This window comes from Mytilus edulis, chromosome 9 (genome assembly GCF_963676685.1).
Source record: "Mytilus edulis chromosome 9, xbMytEdul2.2, whole genome shotgun sequence".
NCBI lineage: Eukaryota > Metazoa > Mollusca > Bivalvia > Mytilida > Mytilidae > Mytilus > Mytilus edulis.
In genome coordinates this window covers 347,698-369,393 of record NC_092352.1, presented here as the reverse complement: position 1 = coordinate 369,393, position 21,696 = coordinate 347,698, and the positions used below count along the sequence as shown (strand labels likewise).

Here is a 21,696-nt window from a genome sequence, read left to right as displayed (position 1 = left end):
GCAATCTAAAATTAGAGAACTGACTAAATTTTTCATTAGTAAAGGCGCATAACTCTAGAATGGTAAAAGTGACACTTCCCAAATTAAATTTGATCTGTATTTTGTGGTAATAAACATGATTAGGCGGTTAGTTTTCTCATTTGAATTGTTTTACATTGTCATTTCAGTACATATGTACATACATCTGAGGGAGGGATGGATGGACAGACACAGGGATGGAGAAGGGTTAAACTTAAGTCCCTCTGCTACAAAGGAGGCATAATAACTTGGAGACACCTGTGCTTTGGAAATTGAGAGGGCATGAATAACTAAAGGAAGCTGTTAAAGTACTTACTTCGGATTGTTATAAGACAATATTTCTACTATAGACATCAGACAGCCCTGTAACATTTTACTAGAGGGATCCTCTATATCTTCATCTTCCTGAGAGTTACAATCATCAGAATTCTCATCCAGTTGTTCTGTTAGATAGTTACTCAGAAGTCCTTAAATATAACAAATATACAGTTTGACAAGTGTGGACAAACAGAGATATCTATTAATGGTTTCTCAGTAGTCTTAACATATAATTCAATTCTTTTTGAAAAACATAGTGAAGACCCACAAAGATGTTTGTTAGAAAGTTCCTCAGTAGTTGTCCTATATTCCAAAATACTCTGTATATACATGCCATCAGAATCGTGCAGTTTACATTCGACAATGTGGACACATAGAGATGTCTATCAGATATGTACTCAGTAGTCTTTAAATATACTAAAATACTGTGTATATACAAAATTAACATTTAACAAGTGTGGACACACAGAGATGTCTACCAGATATGTACTCAGTAGTCTTTAAATATACCAAAATACTGTGTATATACAAAGTTAACATTTAACAAGTGTGGACACACAGAGATGTCTATGAGATATGTACTCAAAAGTCTTTAAATATACCAAAATACAGTGTATATAAAAAGTTTACATTTAACAAGTGTGGACACAAAGAGATGTCTATGAGATATGTACTCAGTAGTCTTTAAATATACCAAAATACAGTGTATATACAAAGTTAACATTTAACAAGTGTGGACACAAAGAGATGTCTATTATACAAAGTTAATATTCAAGAAGAGTGAACACGAAGAGACGTCTATTAGATATGTACTTAAAAGTCTTTAAATATACCAAAATACTGTGTATATAAAAAGTTAACATTTAACAAGTGTGAACACGAAGAGATGTCTATTATACAAAGTTAATATTCAACAAGAGTGAACACGAAGAGACGTCTATTAGATATGTACTTAAAAGTCTTTAAATATACCAAAATACTGTGTATATAAAAAGTTAACATTTAACAAGTGTGAACACGAAGAGATGTCTATTATACAAAGTTAATATTCAACAAGAGTAAACACGAAGAGATGTCTATCAGATATGTACTCAGTAACCTTTAAATATACCAAAATACTGTGTATATACAAAGTTACATTTAACAAGTGTGGACACAAAGAGATGTCTATTAGATATGTACTCAGTAGTCTTTAAATATACCACAATACTGTGTATATACAAAGTTAACATTTAACAAGTGTGGACACACAGAGATGTCTATTAGATATGTACTCAGAAGTCTTTAAATATACCAAAATACTGTGTATATACAAAGTTAACATTTAACAAGTGTGGACATGAAGAGATGTCTATTAGATATGTACTCAAAAGTCTTTAAATATACCAAAATACTGTGTATATACAAAGTAAACATTTAACAAGTGTGGACACAAAGAGATGTCTATTAGATATGTACTCAGTAGTCTTAAATATACCAAAATACTGTGTATATACAAAGTTAACATTTAACAAGTGTGGACATGAATACATGTCTATTAGATATGTACTCATTAGTCTTAAATATACCAAAATACTGTGTATATACAAAGTTAACATTTAACAAGTGTGAACACGAAGAGACGTCTATTAGATATGTACTCATTAGTCTTTAAATATACCAAAATACTGTGTATATACAAAGTTAACATTTAACAAGTGTGGACACAAAGAGATGTCTACCAGATATGTACTCAGTAGTCTTTAAATATACCAAAATACTGTGTATATACAAAGTTAACATTTAACAAGTGTGGACACACATAGATGTCTATTAGATATGTACTCATTAGTCTTTAAATATAACCAAATAAGTTTTACATACATAGTTTGACAAGTGATGACACACATAGCAGTTGGCAAAAATAAAACTCAGCAGTCTTTCAAAATAACAAATTATGCTTTACTGTCATCAAAGTGAGAGGTTTAGCGCTATAAAACCAGGTTTAATCCACAATTTTCTACATTTGAAAAAGCCTGTACCAAGTCAGGAATATGACAGTTCTTGTCCATTCGTTTTTGATGTGTTTTGTCATTTGATTTTGCCATGTGATTATGGACTTTCGGATTTGATTTTCCTCTGAGTTCAGTATTTTTGTGATTTTACTTTTTACATGCATACAGTTTGACAGGGGTGGATACAAAGATATGTTTTCTGATGAAACTGTCTTCAATAAATTTAAGAATAAAATATTTAAATAATTCATGTTTAATTTTTACCAACAAAAGAACATATTTTTCACTCATAATAATGTACCTATCATAGAGTGACAATTACTTTTTACCATCAACAAAATGTATCAAATAAGATGAAAATGAAATTATATTGAGGGTATTTACCTTCTCTTCCTGAATCTTTGCTGTCAGATTTATTAAACGAAGATGAACCAACCACAGCAGGATAAACAATTAAATGTGGAGCATCATGGGCTACTCTACACAACAAGTCAGAAACACTCTGTCTAACATACAACTCTGGGTGACTTAGTCGGGAAAACAACTGAGGAATAATTCCTGCAATAAAAATTATGATACAGTAACAGAAATAGAATGGTGTGATATACAATAAGTCAGAAACACTCTACTAAATAACTCAGTGTGACAAAGTCTGGAAAACAATTGAGGAATAGTTCCTTAATTACAAAAATACTGTAAACCAACTTATTTTCAAATTAACACCTTTCTAGCTGACCTGGCAGATTTATTTTTGAGATTTTCTAATGTTTTTGGTACATTTTTAGAAGGGAAGATCCAAATTTGACATATTGGCTACATATCTTATACCCATTATTTATCCCAAAGTAAGTTAGAAACACTCTGTCTATCATATAAGTATGGTCAACTTAGCTAGGAGACAACAGTGGAATAATTCCGGAAATATATAAAATAGGTATCAGAGATTAATATTTACTATTTTTGCTGTTATCTATTCAATGATGCTATTTCAAACTTTCCTGTTGAGATTTCAACCTTTGAATACTTCTTATCATATTTCACAGGATAGTGTTGATGTAGTAGGCATACACAGTCAGTCCTAACTAAAGAACATTTCTCAGTTCCCAGGCATACACAACCTAAAACCATGGCAACCTAAGTGTACATTTAATAATATTTTACCTTTCCATGGTGCTGTAGGTGTACTAGCCAGACCAGGCTCCAGGACATTCCTCAGTTCCCAGGCATGTTTGACCAGTAACCGTAATAATCTGAGTGTACCTATTACATTACCATCTTCATCACTCTGAGTCTTCTGTTAAATATACAACACAAAATATAAAACTATCCAGAATTGAACAACAATCTATGAATCAACACTTATAATTTTAAAAACAGAATGTCAATTTTCTGTACCCTCAAAGTAAAACTAGAAAACAATATTGCACAGTTTCTATCCTATGGCTTTAATCAAATGTTTGTGTAATCAATGAATATACATAATATAAAAAACCATGGAATCAACCAATTAAGAATAAATGACTGGATTGAGAACAATGTACTTTAAGTCATTAATTACCTCTCCTCCATTGAGTTGGAGGTAAGTGAAGTAGGCCTTGGCTGACAGTTGATTGAGAACAATGTATTATAATGTGTTACCTCTCCTCCATTGAGTTGAAGGTAAGTGAAGTAGGCCTTGGCTGACAGTTGGTTGAGAACAATGTATTATAATGTGTTACCTCTCCTCCATTGAGTTGGAGGTAAGTGAAGTAGGCCTTGGCTGACAGTTGATTGAGAACAATGTATTATAATGTGTTACCTCTCCTCCATTGAGTTGGAGGTAAGTGAAGTAGGCCTTGGCTGACAGTTGATTGAGAACAATGTATTATAATGTGTTACCTCTCCTCCATTGAGTTGGAGGTAAGTGAAGTAGGCCTTGGCTGACAGTTGATTGAGAACAATGTATTATAATGTGTTACCTCTCCTCCATTGAGTTGGAGGTAAGTGAAGTAGGCCTTGGCTGACAGTTGATTGAGAACAATGTATTATAATGTGTTACCTCTCCTCCATTCAGTTGGAGGTAAGTGAAGTAGGCCTTGGCTGACAGTTGATTGAGAACAATGTATTATAATGTGTTACCCCTCTCCTCCATTGAGTTGAAGGTAAGTGAAGTAGGCCTTGGCTGACAGTTGATTGAGAACAATGTATTATAATGTGTTACCTCTCCTCCATTGAGTTGAAGGTAAGTGAAGTAGGCCTTGGCTGACAGTTGATTGAGAACAATGTATTATAATGTGTTACCTCTCCTCCATTGAGTTGGAGGTAAGTGAAGTAGGCCTTGGCTGACAGTTGATTGAGAACAATGTATTATAATGTGTTACCTCTCCTCCATTGAGTTGGAGGTAAGTGAAGTAGGCCTTGGCTGACAGTTGATTGAGAACAATGTATTATAATGTGTTACCTCTCCTCCATTGAGTTGGAGGTAAGTGAAGTAGACCTTGGCTGACAGTTGATTGAGAACAATGTATTATAATGTGTTACCTCTCCTCCATTGAGTTGAAGGTAAGTGAAGTAGGCCTTGGCTGACAGTTGATTGAGAACAATGTATTATAATGTGTTACCTCTCCTCCATTGAGTTGGAGGTAAGTGAAGTAGGCCTTGGCTGACAGTTGATTGAGAACAATGTATTATAATGTGTTACCTCTCCTCCATTGAGTTGGAGGTAAGTGAAGTAGGCCTTGGCTGACAGTTGATTGAGAACAATGTATTATAATGTGTTACCTCTCCTCCATTGAGTTGGAGGTAAGTGAAGTAGGCCTTGGCTGACAGTTGATTGAGAACAATGTATTATAATGTGTTACCTCTCCTCCATTGAGTTGAAGGTAAGTGAAGTAGGCCTTGGCTGACAGTTGGTAATAGTGATACACTCTATGAACTACTCGTTTCCATACACTCAGTAATTTGTCAATACAGTCTTCACTGGCTATTTGTAATGACAAACAACAAGACAACAATTGTCTTCTGGTCGTCTCTGCACCTTCATCACATTCATTCTGTAAAGAAGGTAAACAATAAAAACAAACTTTTATATCATGAGTCAAAGGAGAAGTCTTCATTTCCAAGTATTAAAAAATTAAAATCTGCAAAAACTGTATAAAGTACAACAGTTCTACTGATATGGTCAATGATTTAATAGTATTTTGAAAAGATGGATGAACATCAGCATACTATAAGTCCTGTCTACCATTGGCCGTATAAAATATCACAATTTAATCATCATACCTGGTCTTCACTGATATCTTCTTCACTACTGAATGAAGTATGGATCTGACTGAGCACGCTCAGAACCTTCCCTGTCTCTTCATTACTGGTACCCTACAAAGAAATCCTACTGTACTTTTGTTTCAAAGCTGTTAAACTATATTATAAGAATGACAGAATCTATTGTTGCTAAATGTTATATGGACTTTCATAAATTAATAACTGAAGAAAATGTTGCAGAACTCTGACATTATATATCTAATCAATGTATGGGATATTCTTATTACTCATTTATGTTGGTATCTTACCTTTGGTAAAAGGAACAAAATTTCTGTTTTTTCATCTGTAAGTAATTCTACACTTCCATGGCTGAAATAAACAATGGACTTAATGACAGTCAACTGTCGTACAACTGTTCTAATGGTTGTAGCTTAACTGTGTTATAACTGTTCTTAAACTTGTAGAAACCAAAAAGGATCTTAAGTTGAGAGTTACTGTAAATTCAGAAATTATTAAGTTCATTTATTATTGTGATTTTGTCTTTTTAGATTTAAACGTGATTTTGTTTTTTTTTCGATTTTGAAAAAAATCCTGTTCAATTCATATGAAACATTTCAATATGAGAGTTTTAATTTTTGCATTTACCGTTTACCACGTTCGCAATAATAAAAACCTAGCAATAATTTCTGAATTATAGTATTCATGCATAAATTGTAGGTCAAGGTCATGTGTAGGTCATCATGACTCCTTCACAACTGTGGTACACCTAACTAATACTTGTAGCTTATCTAGCAAGGATATTAAGGAGGAAGAGTTATTCATGCATCTAATGTAGGTCAAGATCATACAATTTTTGCTTTGCACAGCACTTCAAAGCAATATAAGTTAAGTCTTATAATAAAATATTGGTTTTTTGTTGAGAAATGTCTCATTGGTAATCATAGCACATATTCTTGTCTTTATATTAGTCTTATGTAGCTTGTATTAAAATAATAACTGTAACAGATGAATGGATGGATTTTGACAAACCTTGCATTATCCACAGACTTTCTTCCCCACTTGTAACACCATCCAGCTAGTGTGAACCATGATTTACTCAGTGTCGGACATTCCATTGTGCTGAGATGTAAAATCTGACCTATCACCCTGTCGCTATGGGACAATATAGGATTGTCACCAATCTTCAGATCTGAAATGACATAACAAGTTGATTAAAACATTAAATGTATGATTTCCTGACCTCACCTTCTAAAGCAGATCACTAACCATGACCTCACCTTCTATAGCAGATCACTAACCATGACCTCACCTTCTATAGCAGATCACTAACCATGACCTCACCTTCTATAGCAGATCACTAACCCTGTAAGTCTTTCCTTTTGTGTAATTGGGAGGGGAGAGAAGGGGAGGATTTTGAAATTAAATGACCTCACATTACAACAGGCTAAACTTAATAACTTTACTAGAGGCAGCTTGAAATTTCAAAAATTGAAGATAAATATTGAGGCAGAAAAAACATTTTTCTATATGCTCTCAACTTCATGACAAATACTGATTGAAATGTTTGACGTAATGTAAGGAAAGACAAATAAAATATGGGACATATTTACAAACCAGACAATATAATGGCTTTTTTCAGCTACCCTTGACCCCCTCCATTGTGTGAAACACCAGAGCCCTGACATCGAACTCAAACCTGCTCTCTTTCATTTTCTAATCATGGTCTGATCCTTCTACTCAATCAATTAATTTGTACCTCTTCTGGCCTATATTCTATCATGGTCTGATCCTTCTACTCAATCAATTAAATCATTGTACCTCTCCTGGCCTATATTCTATCATGGTCTGATCCTTCTACTCAATCAATTAAATCATTGTACCTCTTCTGGCCTATATTGTTATCATGATCTGATCCTTCTACTCAATCAACTAATTTGTATCTCTTCTGGTCTATATTCTATCATGGTCTGATCCTTCTACTCAATAAATTAAATCGTTGTACCTCTTCTGGCCTATATTCTATCATGGTCTGATCCTTCTACTCAATAAATTAAATCGTTGTACCTCTTCTGGCCTATATTCTATCATGGTCTGATCCTTCTACTCAATAAATTAAATCGTTGTACCTCTTCTGGCCTATATTCTATCATGGTCTGATCCTTCTACTCAATAAATTAAATCATTGTACCTCTTCTGGCCTATATTCTATCATGGTCTGATCCTTCTACTCAATCAATTAAATCATTGTACCTCTTCTGGCCTATATTCTATCATGGTCTGATCCTTCTACTCAATAAATTAAATCGTTGTACCTCTTCTGGCCTATATTCTATCATGGTCTGATCCTTCTACTCAATCAATTAAATCATTGTACCTCTTTATATTCTATCAATATATACCCTTGACCCCCTCCATTGTGTGAAACACCAGAGCCCTGACATCGAACTCAAACCTGCTCTCTTTCATTTTCTAATCATGGTCTGATCCTTCTACTCAATCAATTAATTTGTACCTCTTCTGGCCTATATTCTATCATGGTCTGATCCTTCTACTCAATCAATTAAATCATTGTACCTCTCCTGGCCTATATTCTATCATGGTCTGATCCTTCTACTCAATCAATTAAATCATTGTACCTCTTCTGGCCTATATTGTTATCATGATCTGATCCTTCTACTCAATCAACTAATTTGTATCTCTTCTGGTCTATATTCTATCATGGTCTGATCCTTCTACTCAATAAATTAAATCGTTGTACCTCTTCTGGCCTATATTCTATCATGGTCTGATCCTTCTACTCAATAAATTAAATCGTTGTACCTCTTCTGGCCTATATTCTATCATGGTCTGATCCTTCTACTCAATAAATTAAATCGTTGTACCTCTTCTGGCCTATATTCTATCATGGTCTGATCCTTCTACTCAATAAATTAAATCGTTGTACCTCTTCTGGCCTATATTCTATCATGGTCTGATCCTTCTACTCAATCAATTAAATCATTGTACCTCTTCTGGCCTATATTCTATCATGGTCTGATCCTTCTACTCAATAAATTAAATCGTTGTACCTCTTCTGGCCTATATTCTATCATGGTCTGATCCTTCTACTCAATCAATTAAATCATTGTACCTCTTTATATTCTATCAATATATACCATCAACTGCATATTCTTATAGTATCAATCACAAAAACTTACAGAATACCGTATAGCGGGTTATTTTCGCGGGGTGTAAATTTTCGCTTATTTTTGCGGATAGAACAAAACCGCTAAAATAAATTCCGCCAATTAAAGAGTGCACATGCAAAGGTATTGATAAAAGTTTTGAATCTGCAAAAATAAAAACGGCCAAATATTTCATATACCTTATTCAATGAAAATCGTGAAATTTTACACCTGCGAAAAAAACCCGCTATACAGTATCCCTATTTTCTGCTACCGGAAGCCTCTGCTTCAAATATATCTCTTTCCCTATTACTTACCATGATCTGCATCCTCCAACACTATCCCTAACTTCTGCCTGCTTCCTCTTGTCTCCACCTCCAATAAGAGTTGTATATTGTGGGATAACACAGAATTATCTCCTCCTTCTATTCTTAACTGACTTGTCAATGAAGACAAATTCTTATGGTCTATCTGTAACCATTTAACAATTGTTAGAAGTGACCTAGCACTCAATTCATTACATTGTAATAATAAACTTTTGTCCTTGACATCTTTGTGAAAGTCAGAACAAACATGGCCTACTATGCTATTACTAATGATGTCAATTCCATCCTTTAATTGTCCAGTAGCTTGCAGCAATTTTGCTGCAGTGCGTTCAACACGTAACACATCAAGTTGATTTATACTGGAATTACTTCCCCTGAGTCTAGTCAAAGACGGTAGTATTGCATCTTGTTTTAATTGACGTCCATTTTCTAATCCTCCATCAGACAGCAGATTTATTTGTTGAAGGAGAAGTTTCTCTGCTAAGATATAGTTTTCCTGTTTCCTGGCCAAGTTAGATATTCCTAGCTGTAACTTCAGTTGTTGACCAATCAAATCTGAAGTAAAAAATTCATTAGGCTTCATATGTATATGTATACATTTTTTAATGAAAGTCCTACTTAGCAAATATGTGCACATTAAAAAGGACATTCAAATTCATAAATTGTACAATTAGATAAATGGGGAATATGTCAATGAGATACAGATGATAGTCCACCCTGCATATCATATTAAGTTATAAAGGGACATAACTGAAAAATGAAACTAGAGGCTCTAAAGAGCCTGTGTCGCTCACCTTGGCCTATGAGAATATTAAACAAAGGAAGCAGATGGATTCATGACAAAATTGTGTTTTGGTGATGGTGATGCGTTTGTAGATCTTACTTTACTGAACATTCTTGCTGCTTACAATTATCTCTATCTATAATGAACTTGGCCCAGTAGTTTCAGTGGAAAATGTTAGTAAAATTTTACAAATTTTATGAAAAATTGTTAAAAATTGACTATACAGGACAATAACTCCTTAAGGGGTCAATTGACCATTGCAGTCATCTGGACTTATTTGTAAATCTTACTTTGCTAAATATTATTGCTGTTTACAGTTTATCTCTATCTATAATAATATTCAAGATAATAACCAAAAACAGCCCAATTTCCTTAAAATTACCAATTCAGGGGCAGCAACCCAACAAAGGGTTGTCTGATTCATCTGAAAATTTCAGGGCAGATAGATCTTGACCTGATAAACAATTTTACCCCTTGTCAGATTTGCTCTAAATGCTTTGGTTTTTGAGTTATAAGCCAAAAACTGCATTTTACCCTTATGTTCTATTTTTAGCCATGGTGGCCATCTTGGTTGGTTGGCCGGGTCACCGGACACATTTTTTAAACTATATACCCCAAAAATGATTGTGGCCAAGTTTGGATTAATTTGGTCAAGTAGTTTCAGAGGAGAAGGTTTTTGTAACAGATTACTAAGATTTACGAAAAATGGTTAAAAATAGACTAAAAAGGGCAATAACTCCTAAAGGGGTCAACTGACCATTTCGGTCATGTTGACTTATTTGTAGATCTTACTTTGCTGAACATTTTTGCTGTTACAGTTTATCTCTATCTATAATAATATTCAAGATAATAACCAAAAACAGCAAAATTTCCTTAAAATTACCAATTCAGGGGCAGCAACCTATCAACAGGTTGTCCGATTCATCTCAAAATTTCAGGGCAGATAGATCTTGACCTGATTAACAATTTTACCCCTGTCAGATTTGCTCTAAATGCTTTGGTTTTTGAGTTATAAGCCAAAAACTGCATTTTACCCCTATGTTCTATTTTTAGCCATGGTGGCCATCTTGGTTGGTTGGACGGGTCACTGGACACATTTTTTAAACTAGATACCCAAATGATGATTGTGGCCAGGTGAGCTAAAAAAGTGATGCGACCCAAAATTTGAACTTGATCTGAACTGTGATAATAAGTATAATGTACAAGTTTCATAAAGGGTTTATATCTAATAAAACATTTGTATTGATAAAGGGTTTATATCTAATAAAACATTTGTATTGATAACTTACTTGATTTTTTATCTATCCCAGGTAGATGTTGTTGTATATTAACAAATCTTTGGACTTGTATTGATAACTTAATTGATTTTTTATCTATCCCAGGTAGATGTTGTTGTATATTAACAAATCTTTGGACTTGTATTGATAACTTACTTGATTTTTTACCTATCCCAGGTAGATGTTGTTGCATATTAACAAATCTTGGACTTGTATTTATAACTTACTTGATTTTTAATCTATCCCAGGAAGATGTTGTTGCATATTAACAAATCTTTGGACTTGTATTGATAACTTACTTGATTTTTTATCTATCCCAGGTAGATGTTGTTGTATATTAACAAATCTTTGGACTTGTAAGAATGTGCTGACATCATGTTCATCCTTGTCCAAGATGAAATCACTGCTAATGGGCAACAGGATGGGCTAGAAAATAAACAGGAATAAATATAACATTGGATGGTTCAATACTGGAGTTGACTACTAAAATATAGGTGAATAGTTATACAACTTTCTGGATTAGTCTCATTAATATCTAGGCAGACATAGCGTTCAAAGTCAAATTGTTAGTGATAACAGGATATCTAGCAGTATACCTTCCTAGCTTTATTCTCATCTTTTCAAATAAAACATTGTGTACATTTGTATAATGATTTTGTATACTTACAGGGGATAGAGGGATTGTAGAATGTTTGTAATTAGATACCTTTTTAGTTTTATCCTCTAGTTGTCTTCTCAAACAGAATATTGTGTATATCATTATAGGGGGATAGTAGAATGTTTGTAATTAGATACCTTTTTAGTTTTATCCTCTAGTTGTCTTCTCAAACAGAATATTGTGTACAGTTCTGTAAGTATTTTCTGTGATGACAGAAGAGGCCATTCAAAGGAGCTAACTCTTAGTAAGTCCTCAATAATCTTCTCACTTTGTAACAGACTTTTGACAAACTCAGGTCTAAAATAAAAGGTTAATATATATGGTAAAATTATTTTCATTTTCACTTGTTTTGTGATAAAACAAAATATCTGACACTCTGTTAAAGCACTTGACAATTTAGAAAGGCCAAATTTCTTTACTTGTCTGAGGTCTTATCTATAATATTGTTCTTATTTTTATGTTGATTTTCATTTACTACATTTCTCAATTTTATTATCTGTATAAAAAGACATTTGACCATGACAACCCCTTATTCATATGGCAGTAAAATATGTTTAAGTTCTGAATGGTACTCATAGCTATCTTTCCTGGAACACTGAATACTGCTAGTCTTACAATATGTTTAAGTTCTGAATGGTACTCATAGCTATCTTTCCTGGAACACTGACTACTGCTAGTCTTACAATATGTTTAAGTTCTGAATGGTACTCATAGCTATCTTTCCTGGAAAACTGACTACTGCTAGTCTTACAATATGTTTTTAAACGTCTATCTTTTGATTGATTTGTGGATGAACACTGTCACTGTTAATGAACAAAATACTTCACAAACTTAAGTCATTACCAACTTGACCTGTTTCTAATAATTGATCTTATGTAACATTGATAAATATTGAAAAACAAAGTCATTGTTCTCACAGATCAAAGAAGTCTCTACTGATATTTACTTGATTTGTTTCTGATCAATGATACCAGCTGCTACTTTGACATAGTGTTGGTAAACCAGATCAAGTTTCTGACTGGTTCCCCATATTTCTCCTACATGTAGTTCCTGTTTAGTCACATCATTTAGAGATCCTCCTGGAACTAACTCCATATTCTCTTTAACACCAGAAATGTTGTTCAAATCAAACTCTGACAAGGCTCTGTTAATAGAAATCATGTAAGAACTCTAGAAATGTTCTTTAGAACTAGATGTGTCAAAGCGACACGAATGGCCCCTTCTCAAAAAGTTGAATAATCTGCAATTTCAATAACACATGTGGACACAAACATGATGGTTGTCTCACATATAAAAAATCAGCTCAAAATCTGGAGGCGTATAGAAAAAAAGTCCGTATAACTGAGATTTTCAACAATTTTCAAAGTTGTAAACCCTTAATTTGGGTACAAATTAGTGGAGCAGAACAACACTTAAACTTGATCTGTAACTCATCATGGTAAGCTCACATAACAAAAATCAGCCCAATATCTGAAAGCGTTTAGAAAAAAAGTCTGTATAACTGTGTTTTTCAACAATTTATCAAAGTTTAAAGCCTGTTATTTCTGCAAAAATTAGTGGAGCGGATTAAAACTTAGACTATATCTGTATTTCATCTTGGCTAACTCATATACCAAAAATCAGCCCAATATCTGAAGGCGTTAAGAAAAAAACTCTGTATAATGATTTGTTGCGGAATGACAGAATGACGGAATTACGGAATTACGGACAAGGGTAAAACTATATGGCACCGACAACGTTGTTGTGGGGCAATAATAATGATATACATGAATAATTTAGAACTATAAAAGTATCCTATATTTTGATTGGTTGATAGGCAAGATATTTACATATTTTCACTAAATTTTGCAAATGCCCTCCTGAAAATGACATTTATGTTAAAATCTTAGTATCTCATAAGACAAAGTGAATTATAACTTACCTGACATAGTTTATATCAATATCTGTATTAAAGGCTGTTTGTAACGTTATAAATGATGTATCCTGGCGATACTCCATTACTGCCTCCTGCCACTCCATAACTGACTTCCAATCTCCCAGGGATTGATAACACTCTACAACCTGTTAACATAAAGTGTTAATATCTACAACCTGTCAACATAAAGTGTTAATATCTACAACCTGTTAACATAAAGTGTTAATATCTACAACCTGTTAACATAAAGTGTTAATATCTACAACCATTTAAAATAATCCATCTCAGTATAACAGTACAACAGATATCATTCAATGATACTCCATGATTGCTTTCTGTTACTTCAAGAATGACAATAGTTCAGCCAAAAATCTTAAATCAACATTTGCTTGGCTGTTGTCAGCAAGTTTTCATTTACAATCAACTGGTTTTCATATAAACCTGACTCACTATGTCTACTGCAATTCTGGTGTCTTCTTGTGTTACTGTGTATATAACATACCTGATTCACAATAAAATTCAGTCTGACACCGGGTAGATGTGTCTACTGCAATTCTGGTGTCTTCTTGTGTTACTGTGTATATAACATACCTGATTCACAATAAAATTCAGTCTGACACCGGGTAGATGTGTCTCCTGCAATTCTGGTGTCTTCTTGTGTTACTGTGTATATAACATACCTGATTCACAATAAAATTCAGGTTTGACAATGGGTAGATGTGTCTCCTGCAATTCTAGTGTCTTCTTGTGTTACTGTGTATATAACATACCTGATTCACAATAAAATTCAGTCTGACAATGGGTAGATGTGTCTCCTGCAATTCTGGTGTCTTCTTGTGTTACTGTGTATATAACATACCTGATTCACAATAAAATTCAGGTTTGACAATGGGTAGATGTGTCTCCTGGAATTCTGGTGTCTTCTTGTGTTACTGAGTATATAACATACCTGATTCACAATAAAATTCAGGTTTGACAATGGGTAGATGTGTCTCCTGCAATTCTGGTGTCTTCTTGTGTTACTGAGTATATAACATACCTGATTCACAATAAAATTCAGTCTGACACCGGGTAGATGTGTCTACTGCAATTCTGGTGTCTTCTTGTGTTACTGTGTATATAACATACCTGATTCACAATAAAATTCAGTCTGACACCGGGTAGATGTGTCTACTGCAATTCTGGTGTCTTCTTGTGTTACTGTGTATATAACATACCTGATTCACAATAAAATTCAGTCTGACACCGGGTAGATGTGTCTCCTGCAATTCTGGTGTCTTCTTGTGTTACTGTGTATATAACATACCTGATTCACAATAAAATTCAGGTTTGACAATGGGTAGATGTGTCTCCTGCAATTCTAGTGTCTTCTTGTGTTACTGTGTATATAACATACCTGATTCACAATAAAATTCAGTCTGACAATGGGTAGATGTGTCTCCTGCAATTCTGGTGTCTTCTTGTGTTACTGTGTATATAACATACCTGATTCACAATAAAATTCAGGTTTGACAATGGGTAGATGTGTCTCCTGGAATTCTGGTGTCTTCTTGTGTTACTGAGTATATAACATACCTGATTCACAATAAAATTCAGGTTTGACAATGGGTAGATGTGTCTCCTGCAATTCTGGTGTCTTCTTGTGTTACTGAGTATATAACATACCTGATTCACAATAAAATTCAGTCTGACACAGGGCTTCCAAAATATATTTGAGCCAGCCGGACATTTCATATCTGATCCGATTTTGATCCCTTAAGACTTAGTCACAAAAGGCAATAGTATGGTAATCAGACGGCCATTCCAATGAATGACATTACATTAAAAAAAAAAGATTTTAAACTTTGCTTTGATATGATTTTGATGTTCGGATGTTACTGTTAAATTGGCAGTGCATCATTCAAAGTGTGCACATCAGCGTGCTCCTATCTGCCTTTAGACTTTTTATTTGTGCAAAAACTTTACTTTCGTTTTCAACCGGATGTTGACTTGACAATGGTAAAACATGGACCATAAACGGATACGTAAAATTGTACAATTTTGTTCACAAATTGGAATTTTGTGAACGTAGTTACACTTACCTGATATCCTTACATTATGGATTATCTTTCCGGTATTTGGTCACATCTCGCTCAAAACGCTTGACTGATCAAGAATTCAAACCTCTCGGTGAATCAGTCCAAGCGTGAGAACCCCTTCAGTATTCTCCGGCGAAATCCAAACAGATTGCCAAAAGAATTACTAATGGGGAGGAGGTGGGTAGTATATCAGGTAAGTGTAACTACGTTCACAAAATTCCAATTTGTGAACAAAATTGTACAATTTTAATATTACTTGTTACACTTACCTGATATCCTTACATTATGGATATCCATAGATTCTAAAGCAGTCCCAACTCAAGCGGTGGACTGTAATTCTTTTGTTCAAATAATGTACACTATATTACACTATATACAAAGTCTAAATGTTTGACTTTAAACACATTAAATAGATGTCTTTTTCATCTCACACACAAAGGTTTAAAAGCTTGCATCGCATCTCGTCGGATATGAATAGTTCCAACACTATACAAACTATATTACAAGTTAAAAAAACTGTACACATTTTTCTTCTTTTTTTCGAATTTTATGTATTTTTCTTCTTTTTTTTTTTTTTTTTTTTTTTACTTCGATAAAACATGAGGGTCTATGTGACGTAAGTAAAATTTGGTGAATGTGGATTCCCTGCTCCAATCAGCAGCTTCCATGATGTTCTTCATTGATGCACCTTTATAAAGAGCCCAAGAAGGACCAATAGCTCTTGTCGAATGAGCCTTAACAGATTTCTTTTTGTCGTTATATGCCATCTGAATGGTACTCACAATCCATGATGAAATTGTTTGACTTGAAATTGGCTTATGTGGATTACTGATTGCTAAGAACAATTTACTATCTTGTCTGTTTTCACCACGAAAATTGTCAGTGCTCTTTAAATAGTACGTTAATGCCCTTTTAGGGTCAAGAAGCTTTTCTGCATCAAAGGCAGGTACAAAAATCTTAGCACCAAAATGTCCAGGACGGTCTTGTTTTGACAATCCTTCTCTAATAAAATAAACTCCTCTGCTATGTACAGATATATTTCCATCTCCCAAACGTAAGGCCTGTATATCACTGCAACGCCTGAAAGTAGTGATAGCAATTAAAAATACAGTTTTCCATGTGATAAACTTGAGTTCAGCCTTTTTCATTGGTTCAAAAGGCTTTTTCTTTAACATTTCAAGTATTTTATCTAAATTCCATTCAGGAAGTAGTTTGACCCTGGGAGGCCTTGAATTGAAAACACCCTTCAATAAACGAATAATGTATGGGTGTTGACCTACTGGTATTTTTTCAACTGGGGGTAAAACACTTGATAACATAGATCTGTAGCCCCCAATCGTACTATACTGGAGACCACTGGTATACAGACTTGTAAGAAAATCTGCAGTTTCTGTTAAAGAGGCAGAATAGGGATCAATTTCCCTTTCACTACACCAGCCACAGAATTTTTTGAACTTACTAGAATAGTCCTTTTGAGTTCCTGTTCTCCAAGAAGCTGACATGAGTTGTCTAGTTTCTTTAGAAAAGCCTCTCTTTTTGAAAATTCTGTTGATAGAGGCCATGCAACCAGACTGAATATTTCTGGGCTTGGATGGTATATTTTTGTTCTTGGCTGATGTAGTAGATTTTTTTGAACTGGTATTTTTATGGGATAATCTGATATCATTTTTAGCAGTTCTGGGTACCAGTGTCTCCTTGGCCAATGAGGAGCTACAAGAATTAGCTGGCAATTGTACCGATTCATGTGTTGGAGCACTTTCGGTACTAGACAGATCGGAGGAAATGCATACCCGATTACATTGTCCCACGGTATGGACAGAGCATCTATTGCATATGCTTCCGGGTGTGGAAACCATGAACAAAAAATTTTCACTTTGCGATTTTCCGCTGATGCAAACAAATCTATCATCGGTCTGCCTAACCTGACAAAAATTTGTTGAGCTACAGTCTCCTGAAGAGACCACTCTGTGTGTCTTATTTTTGTCCGTGATAGAAGATCTGCTAACACATTCGCTTTGCCTGCTATATGTGCTGCTTTTATCTGAATTTTGTGTTCTATTAGGAGTTTCAACAAATCCCAAGTTTTTTGACAAAGCTGAATTGATTTGGTGCCCCCCTGTTTGTTTATGTATTGTACAACAGTCGAGTTGTCGCATCGCAGAAGTACATTTTTCCTTTTCAACTGAGGGAGAAAATGTTGTATTGTTTTCAGTACAGCTTCCAACTCTAGACAATTGATATGTTGAGTTTTCTGTATATCTGACCAGGTCCCTTGGACTATCTGGGAATCCATGTGACCACCCCAACCGTTCGATGTAGAAGCATCTGTCGTTATGGTCACATGAGTTTCCCAGTGTTGTAAAGATCTGCCCTTTGTAATGTTGGCTATATCTGACCACCAAATCAGATGAGATTTTAGATATTGTGTAATTGGAACATTCAGTTCCAGATTTTGAGAAGTGGGGCGCCAATGACTCAGCAAATAAATTTGAATTGGTCTCATATGAAGTCTTGCATAGGGAATCATCTCTATGCAAGAAGCCATAATTCCAAGTAGATGTAAAAAATCTCTGGCTGTTGCATGTTTTTTCAAGTTCATTACTTTGACTGTTTTTTGTAATTTCAACACTCTTTCTTGTGTTGGCATTACTATTCCTAAATCCAGATGGAATAATGCACCTATATATGTTATTTTCTGTGTTGGAGTTAAAGAGGATTTTTTTAGATTGATTATGAAACCCAACTTTACCAGAAGATTCAACACTATCTCTCGATCCTGGACTAACATGAGAGATGATTGATTTACTAGAAACCAGTCGTCCAGATATACTACTAGTCTGATGCCTTGTGCTCGTAAATGTGCAGCTACTACCGATACTACTTTGGTAAAAACTCGAGGAGCTGATATTGGACCAAACGGTAGAGCTGAAAATTGTAAGCAAGGGCTGTTTTTTACACAAAACCTCAGATACTGTCTGTGTTTTTGAAATACAGGGATATGCATATATGCGTCCTTTAGATCGAGAGATATTGCCCAATCCCCTTGTTTTACTACATTCAAAACTGTTGACAGAGAGTCCATTTTGAAGTGTTGTTTTCGGAGATACCTGTTGAGGGGTTTTAAATTTATTACGGGTCTCATGTCCCCTGTTTTTTTCGGAACTAGGAAAAATGTGCTGTAGAAACCGTTTAAAATGTCCGCTTGCGGAACATATTCTACAGCGCTTTTTTCCATAAGTTCTTTTACTTCTAAATGTAAAATTTCTAAATCTTTTGCAGGAACAGAAGTTATTTTTACTCCTGTTTTTGGAGGAAACTGTTGAAATTCCAGTTTGTAGCCCTCTTTTATAATTGATAAAACCCACTGATCGTTTGTTATTTTTGTCCATTCCTTTAGAAATAGGCTTAAACGACCCCCTACAGGTATCTCTGGAAGCAACATTTTCACATGAAAGTTGCTTACCTTGATCTGATAGTCATTTCTTTTGTTGCCCCTTGGCATGAAATGGGTTGTTAAAGCGACGAAAATTGTTCGTTGTACCAGAACTCTTGTCGTCTTTATCTGGTCTTGTTACTGTACTAGTTCTTTGTACTGTACGCTGTGTATTAGACTTAGCACCTGTGAAAGTAGAACCTTGTGCATTGTCAAATTTTGGTTTCTTAGACCAATCATTGGAAAATTGATTGCCTGTAGCTTTCCTTTTCACTGAAAAAGTTTTATTTACATGTAATTCAGGCAGTAACTCTTTTAATTGTTTATTTTTGTCAACCCTGTCTTTAAGGGTTTGTTCCATATTGTCACCAATGACACCTGACTTTGTCAAAGGTAATGATACAAGTGGATGCTTAAGCTCTTTAATATCATTAAGACCTGTGTCCTCTAAAGTAGCTTTTCTACGAATTAAGTGGTGAAATGCACCAGCCCGTGCCACTTGGTCCAAAGATTTTGTAGACATTGCAAATATGTCTCTTACAAGTTGGATAGATTTGTCTAGATTAACTTCATTTTCAGACAAAGTATTTAACAAATTGCCCAAAGCTTGTTGGGTGTATGCTGTAGTAATTATCCCCATGCGTGCAGCTACCTGGCCTTGATACGCCAACTTTTCAAGGGATTTTAAACAAGGATTGTATAAATTGCTTTTCTGGCTTACTGAATAAGCTTTAGCACCATGTTTTTTCACTAATAAATCAGGTACCATATTATCTAGACTAGGTACTTCTAAAATATCACTAGTTTTCTCGTGAACAGGAAAACTGTGTCTATATTCATCATTATAGGCTGTCAACCTTTCTGGATTTTTACACCTCCAAGAACCAGATAAAATATCAATTTGACTTTTGTCAAGAATAAGACCTCCAGAGCTTGTCTCTTTTTTAGTCTTTACATCATCCCCAAATAAAGATTTTAAGTGATCATTATTGTTCTCATCTGAGTCACTTTCATTACCATTCACATATTTACTGAATCTTGATGAAGATTTTTGAGGATTTTCAGTTTCACTTTTTAAAGAAGACTCATCTTCTGATAGTAAACCTATGTCATGTCTTTCTCTAAGGCCTGGTGCCAAAGATACAACATCTTCATTTTCCCTTTCACGAACTGAATCTGTTGGAAAATGTTCATGGTTAGAATCCTGAACAAGTCTGTGCGCTCCTGAAGAGCCACTATCTTGTTCAGATTGATTCTGACAAGGTCTCTGCTCACCTGACGTGACAGTATCCTTGTTTATATTTATACCATCGTTTGAACTAAATAAATCAAAAAATTTATCAAACCTGGTTTCTATCTGTGAGAAACGGCTTTCCCATTTCTTATTCAGTTCCTCTACCTCGTCCTTTTTCTTGGACCTACGGGAACTGGTCTTTCTCGAGGCTTTTGGCTCCGCCATTTTATCCCGAGCATCCCCTGCCACTGATGATTTTGGACTGCTGGCAGTAGAAAGTACCTCGTCTTCACTGAGCGTGTGATGAACGGTAGCTTCCGTCATCCTTGCACGCATACGAAAACTTAATTTGCAAAAACTTGTGTCTTAGACACGTTAATTCTGACGAATAAAGAAACGTGACCGCTTTGGATTTCGCCGGAAAGAATACTGAAGGGGTTCTCACGCTTGGACTGATTCACCGAGAGGTTTGAATTCTTGATCAGTCAAGCGTTTTGAGCGAGATGTGACCAAATACCGGAAAGATAATCCATAATGTAAGGATATCAGGTAAGTGTAACAAGTAATATTAAAATCCGTGTACGTTTACAAAGCACGACTGAGAGAAGAATCTCTTTCCACGTTATTTCTTCAACAAAATATTTGAATTGAACGTTAGATACAGGTATCAATGATAATTTTAGCATTTTTAAAGAAATGTAGGATGCATTATTGAATTTCCCACCTGTGCACATGCGCACACGTGTTCTAGTTCTTACGACGTAGTTCTGACGATTTTTTATTTAAAACCTTTTTATAAAAATTTTCATCAAATCATGTTGATAAACTAATTTTTAATCATTTGAATCTTTTGGACTAAATCAATTTGATACAAACCGCTGAAATGTAAGAAAATAATTGTGAATAAAGCGATCAATTTATACGATGTCCGGTACTGAACATAGTTCACCTGTCACCTGAACAGGTAGATTTCAGCTGTACTACTACTAATTAGCCTTGATTAAAATTAGAAAGTATTGAAGTAGGTGTTGTTTTGATAGTAATTAATCATCATGTCACATTTATGACCGGAAATGTGTTGATGTGAAAGGCAAAAGGTTGGGTCAAAAAGATCGTGAATTATGGAAAAATGACCGAAAAAGCCTTGAAAACTAAAAAGTATATGACCGTTACATGCTTTGCCCAGCCGGACTTTTACCGGACATTATACAAATGACCGGAATATATGACCGTTTTGGAAGCCTTGGTCTGACAATG

General features: G+C 34.6%; 2 protein-coding genes across 5 annotated transcripts in view; both read right to left on the bottom strand.

Annotated features, from left to right (window-relative positions):
- Window positions 1-21,696, bottom strand: part of LOC139487419 (serine/threonine-protein kinase SMG1-like) — a 156,601-nt gene that overhangs the window by 91,644 nt on the left and 43,261 nt on the right. For all 4 annotated transcript variants that reach the window (XM_071272179.1, XM_071272177.1, XM_071272180.1 and 1 more), the window contains 12 exons: window positions 13,701-13,840; window positions 12,726-12,923; window positions 11,917-12,076; window positions 11,421-11,547; window positions 9,052-9,615; window positions 6,600-6,759; window positions 5,879-5,939; window positions 5,592-5,684; window positions 5,171-5,362; window positions 3,492-3,624; window positions 2,715-2,888; window positions 335-485 (listed from right to left, as the gene is read on the bottom strand). In XM_071272179.1, coding sequence (XP_071128280.1) covers window positions 335-485; window positions 2,715-2,888; window positions 3,492-3,624; window positions 5,171-5,362; window positions 5,592-5,684; window positions 5,879-5,939; window positions 6,600-6,759; window positions 9,052-9,615; window positions 11,421-11,547; window positions 11,917-12,076; window positions 12,726-12,923; window positions 13,701-13,840 — 2,153 coding nt within the window. The remainder of the gene's footprint in view (window positions 1-334; window positions 486-2,714; window positions 2,889-3,491; window positions 3,625-5,170; window positions 5,363-5,591; window positions 5,685-5,878; window positions 5,940-6,599; window positions 6,760-9,051; window positions 9,616-11,420; window positions 11,548-11,916; window positions 12,077-12,725; window positions 12,924-13,700; window positions 13,841-21,696) is intronic.
- On the bottom strand, window positions 16,333-20,870 carry LOC139487422 (uncharacterized). Its single transcript, XM_071272185.1, has 2 exons — window positions 19,236-20,870; window positions 16,333-16,852 (listed from the first exon to the last, which is right to left on the bottom strand). The coding sequence occupies exon 1, from the start codon at window positions 20,773-20,775 to the stop codon at window positions 19,249-19,251; it is 1,527 nt and encodes a 508-aa protein (XP_071128286.1). The 5' UTR covers window positions 20,776-20,870; the 3' UTR covers window positions 16,333-16,852; window positions 19,236-19,248.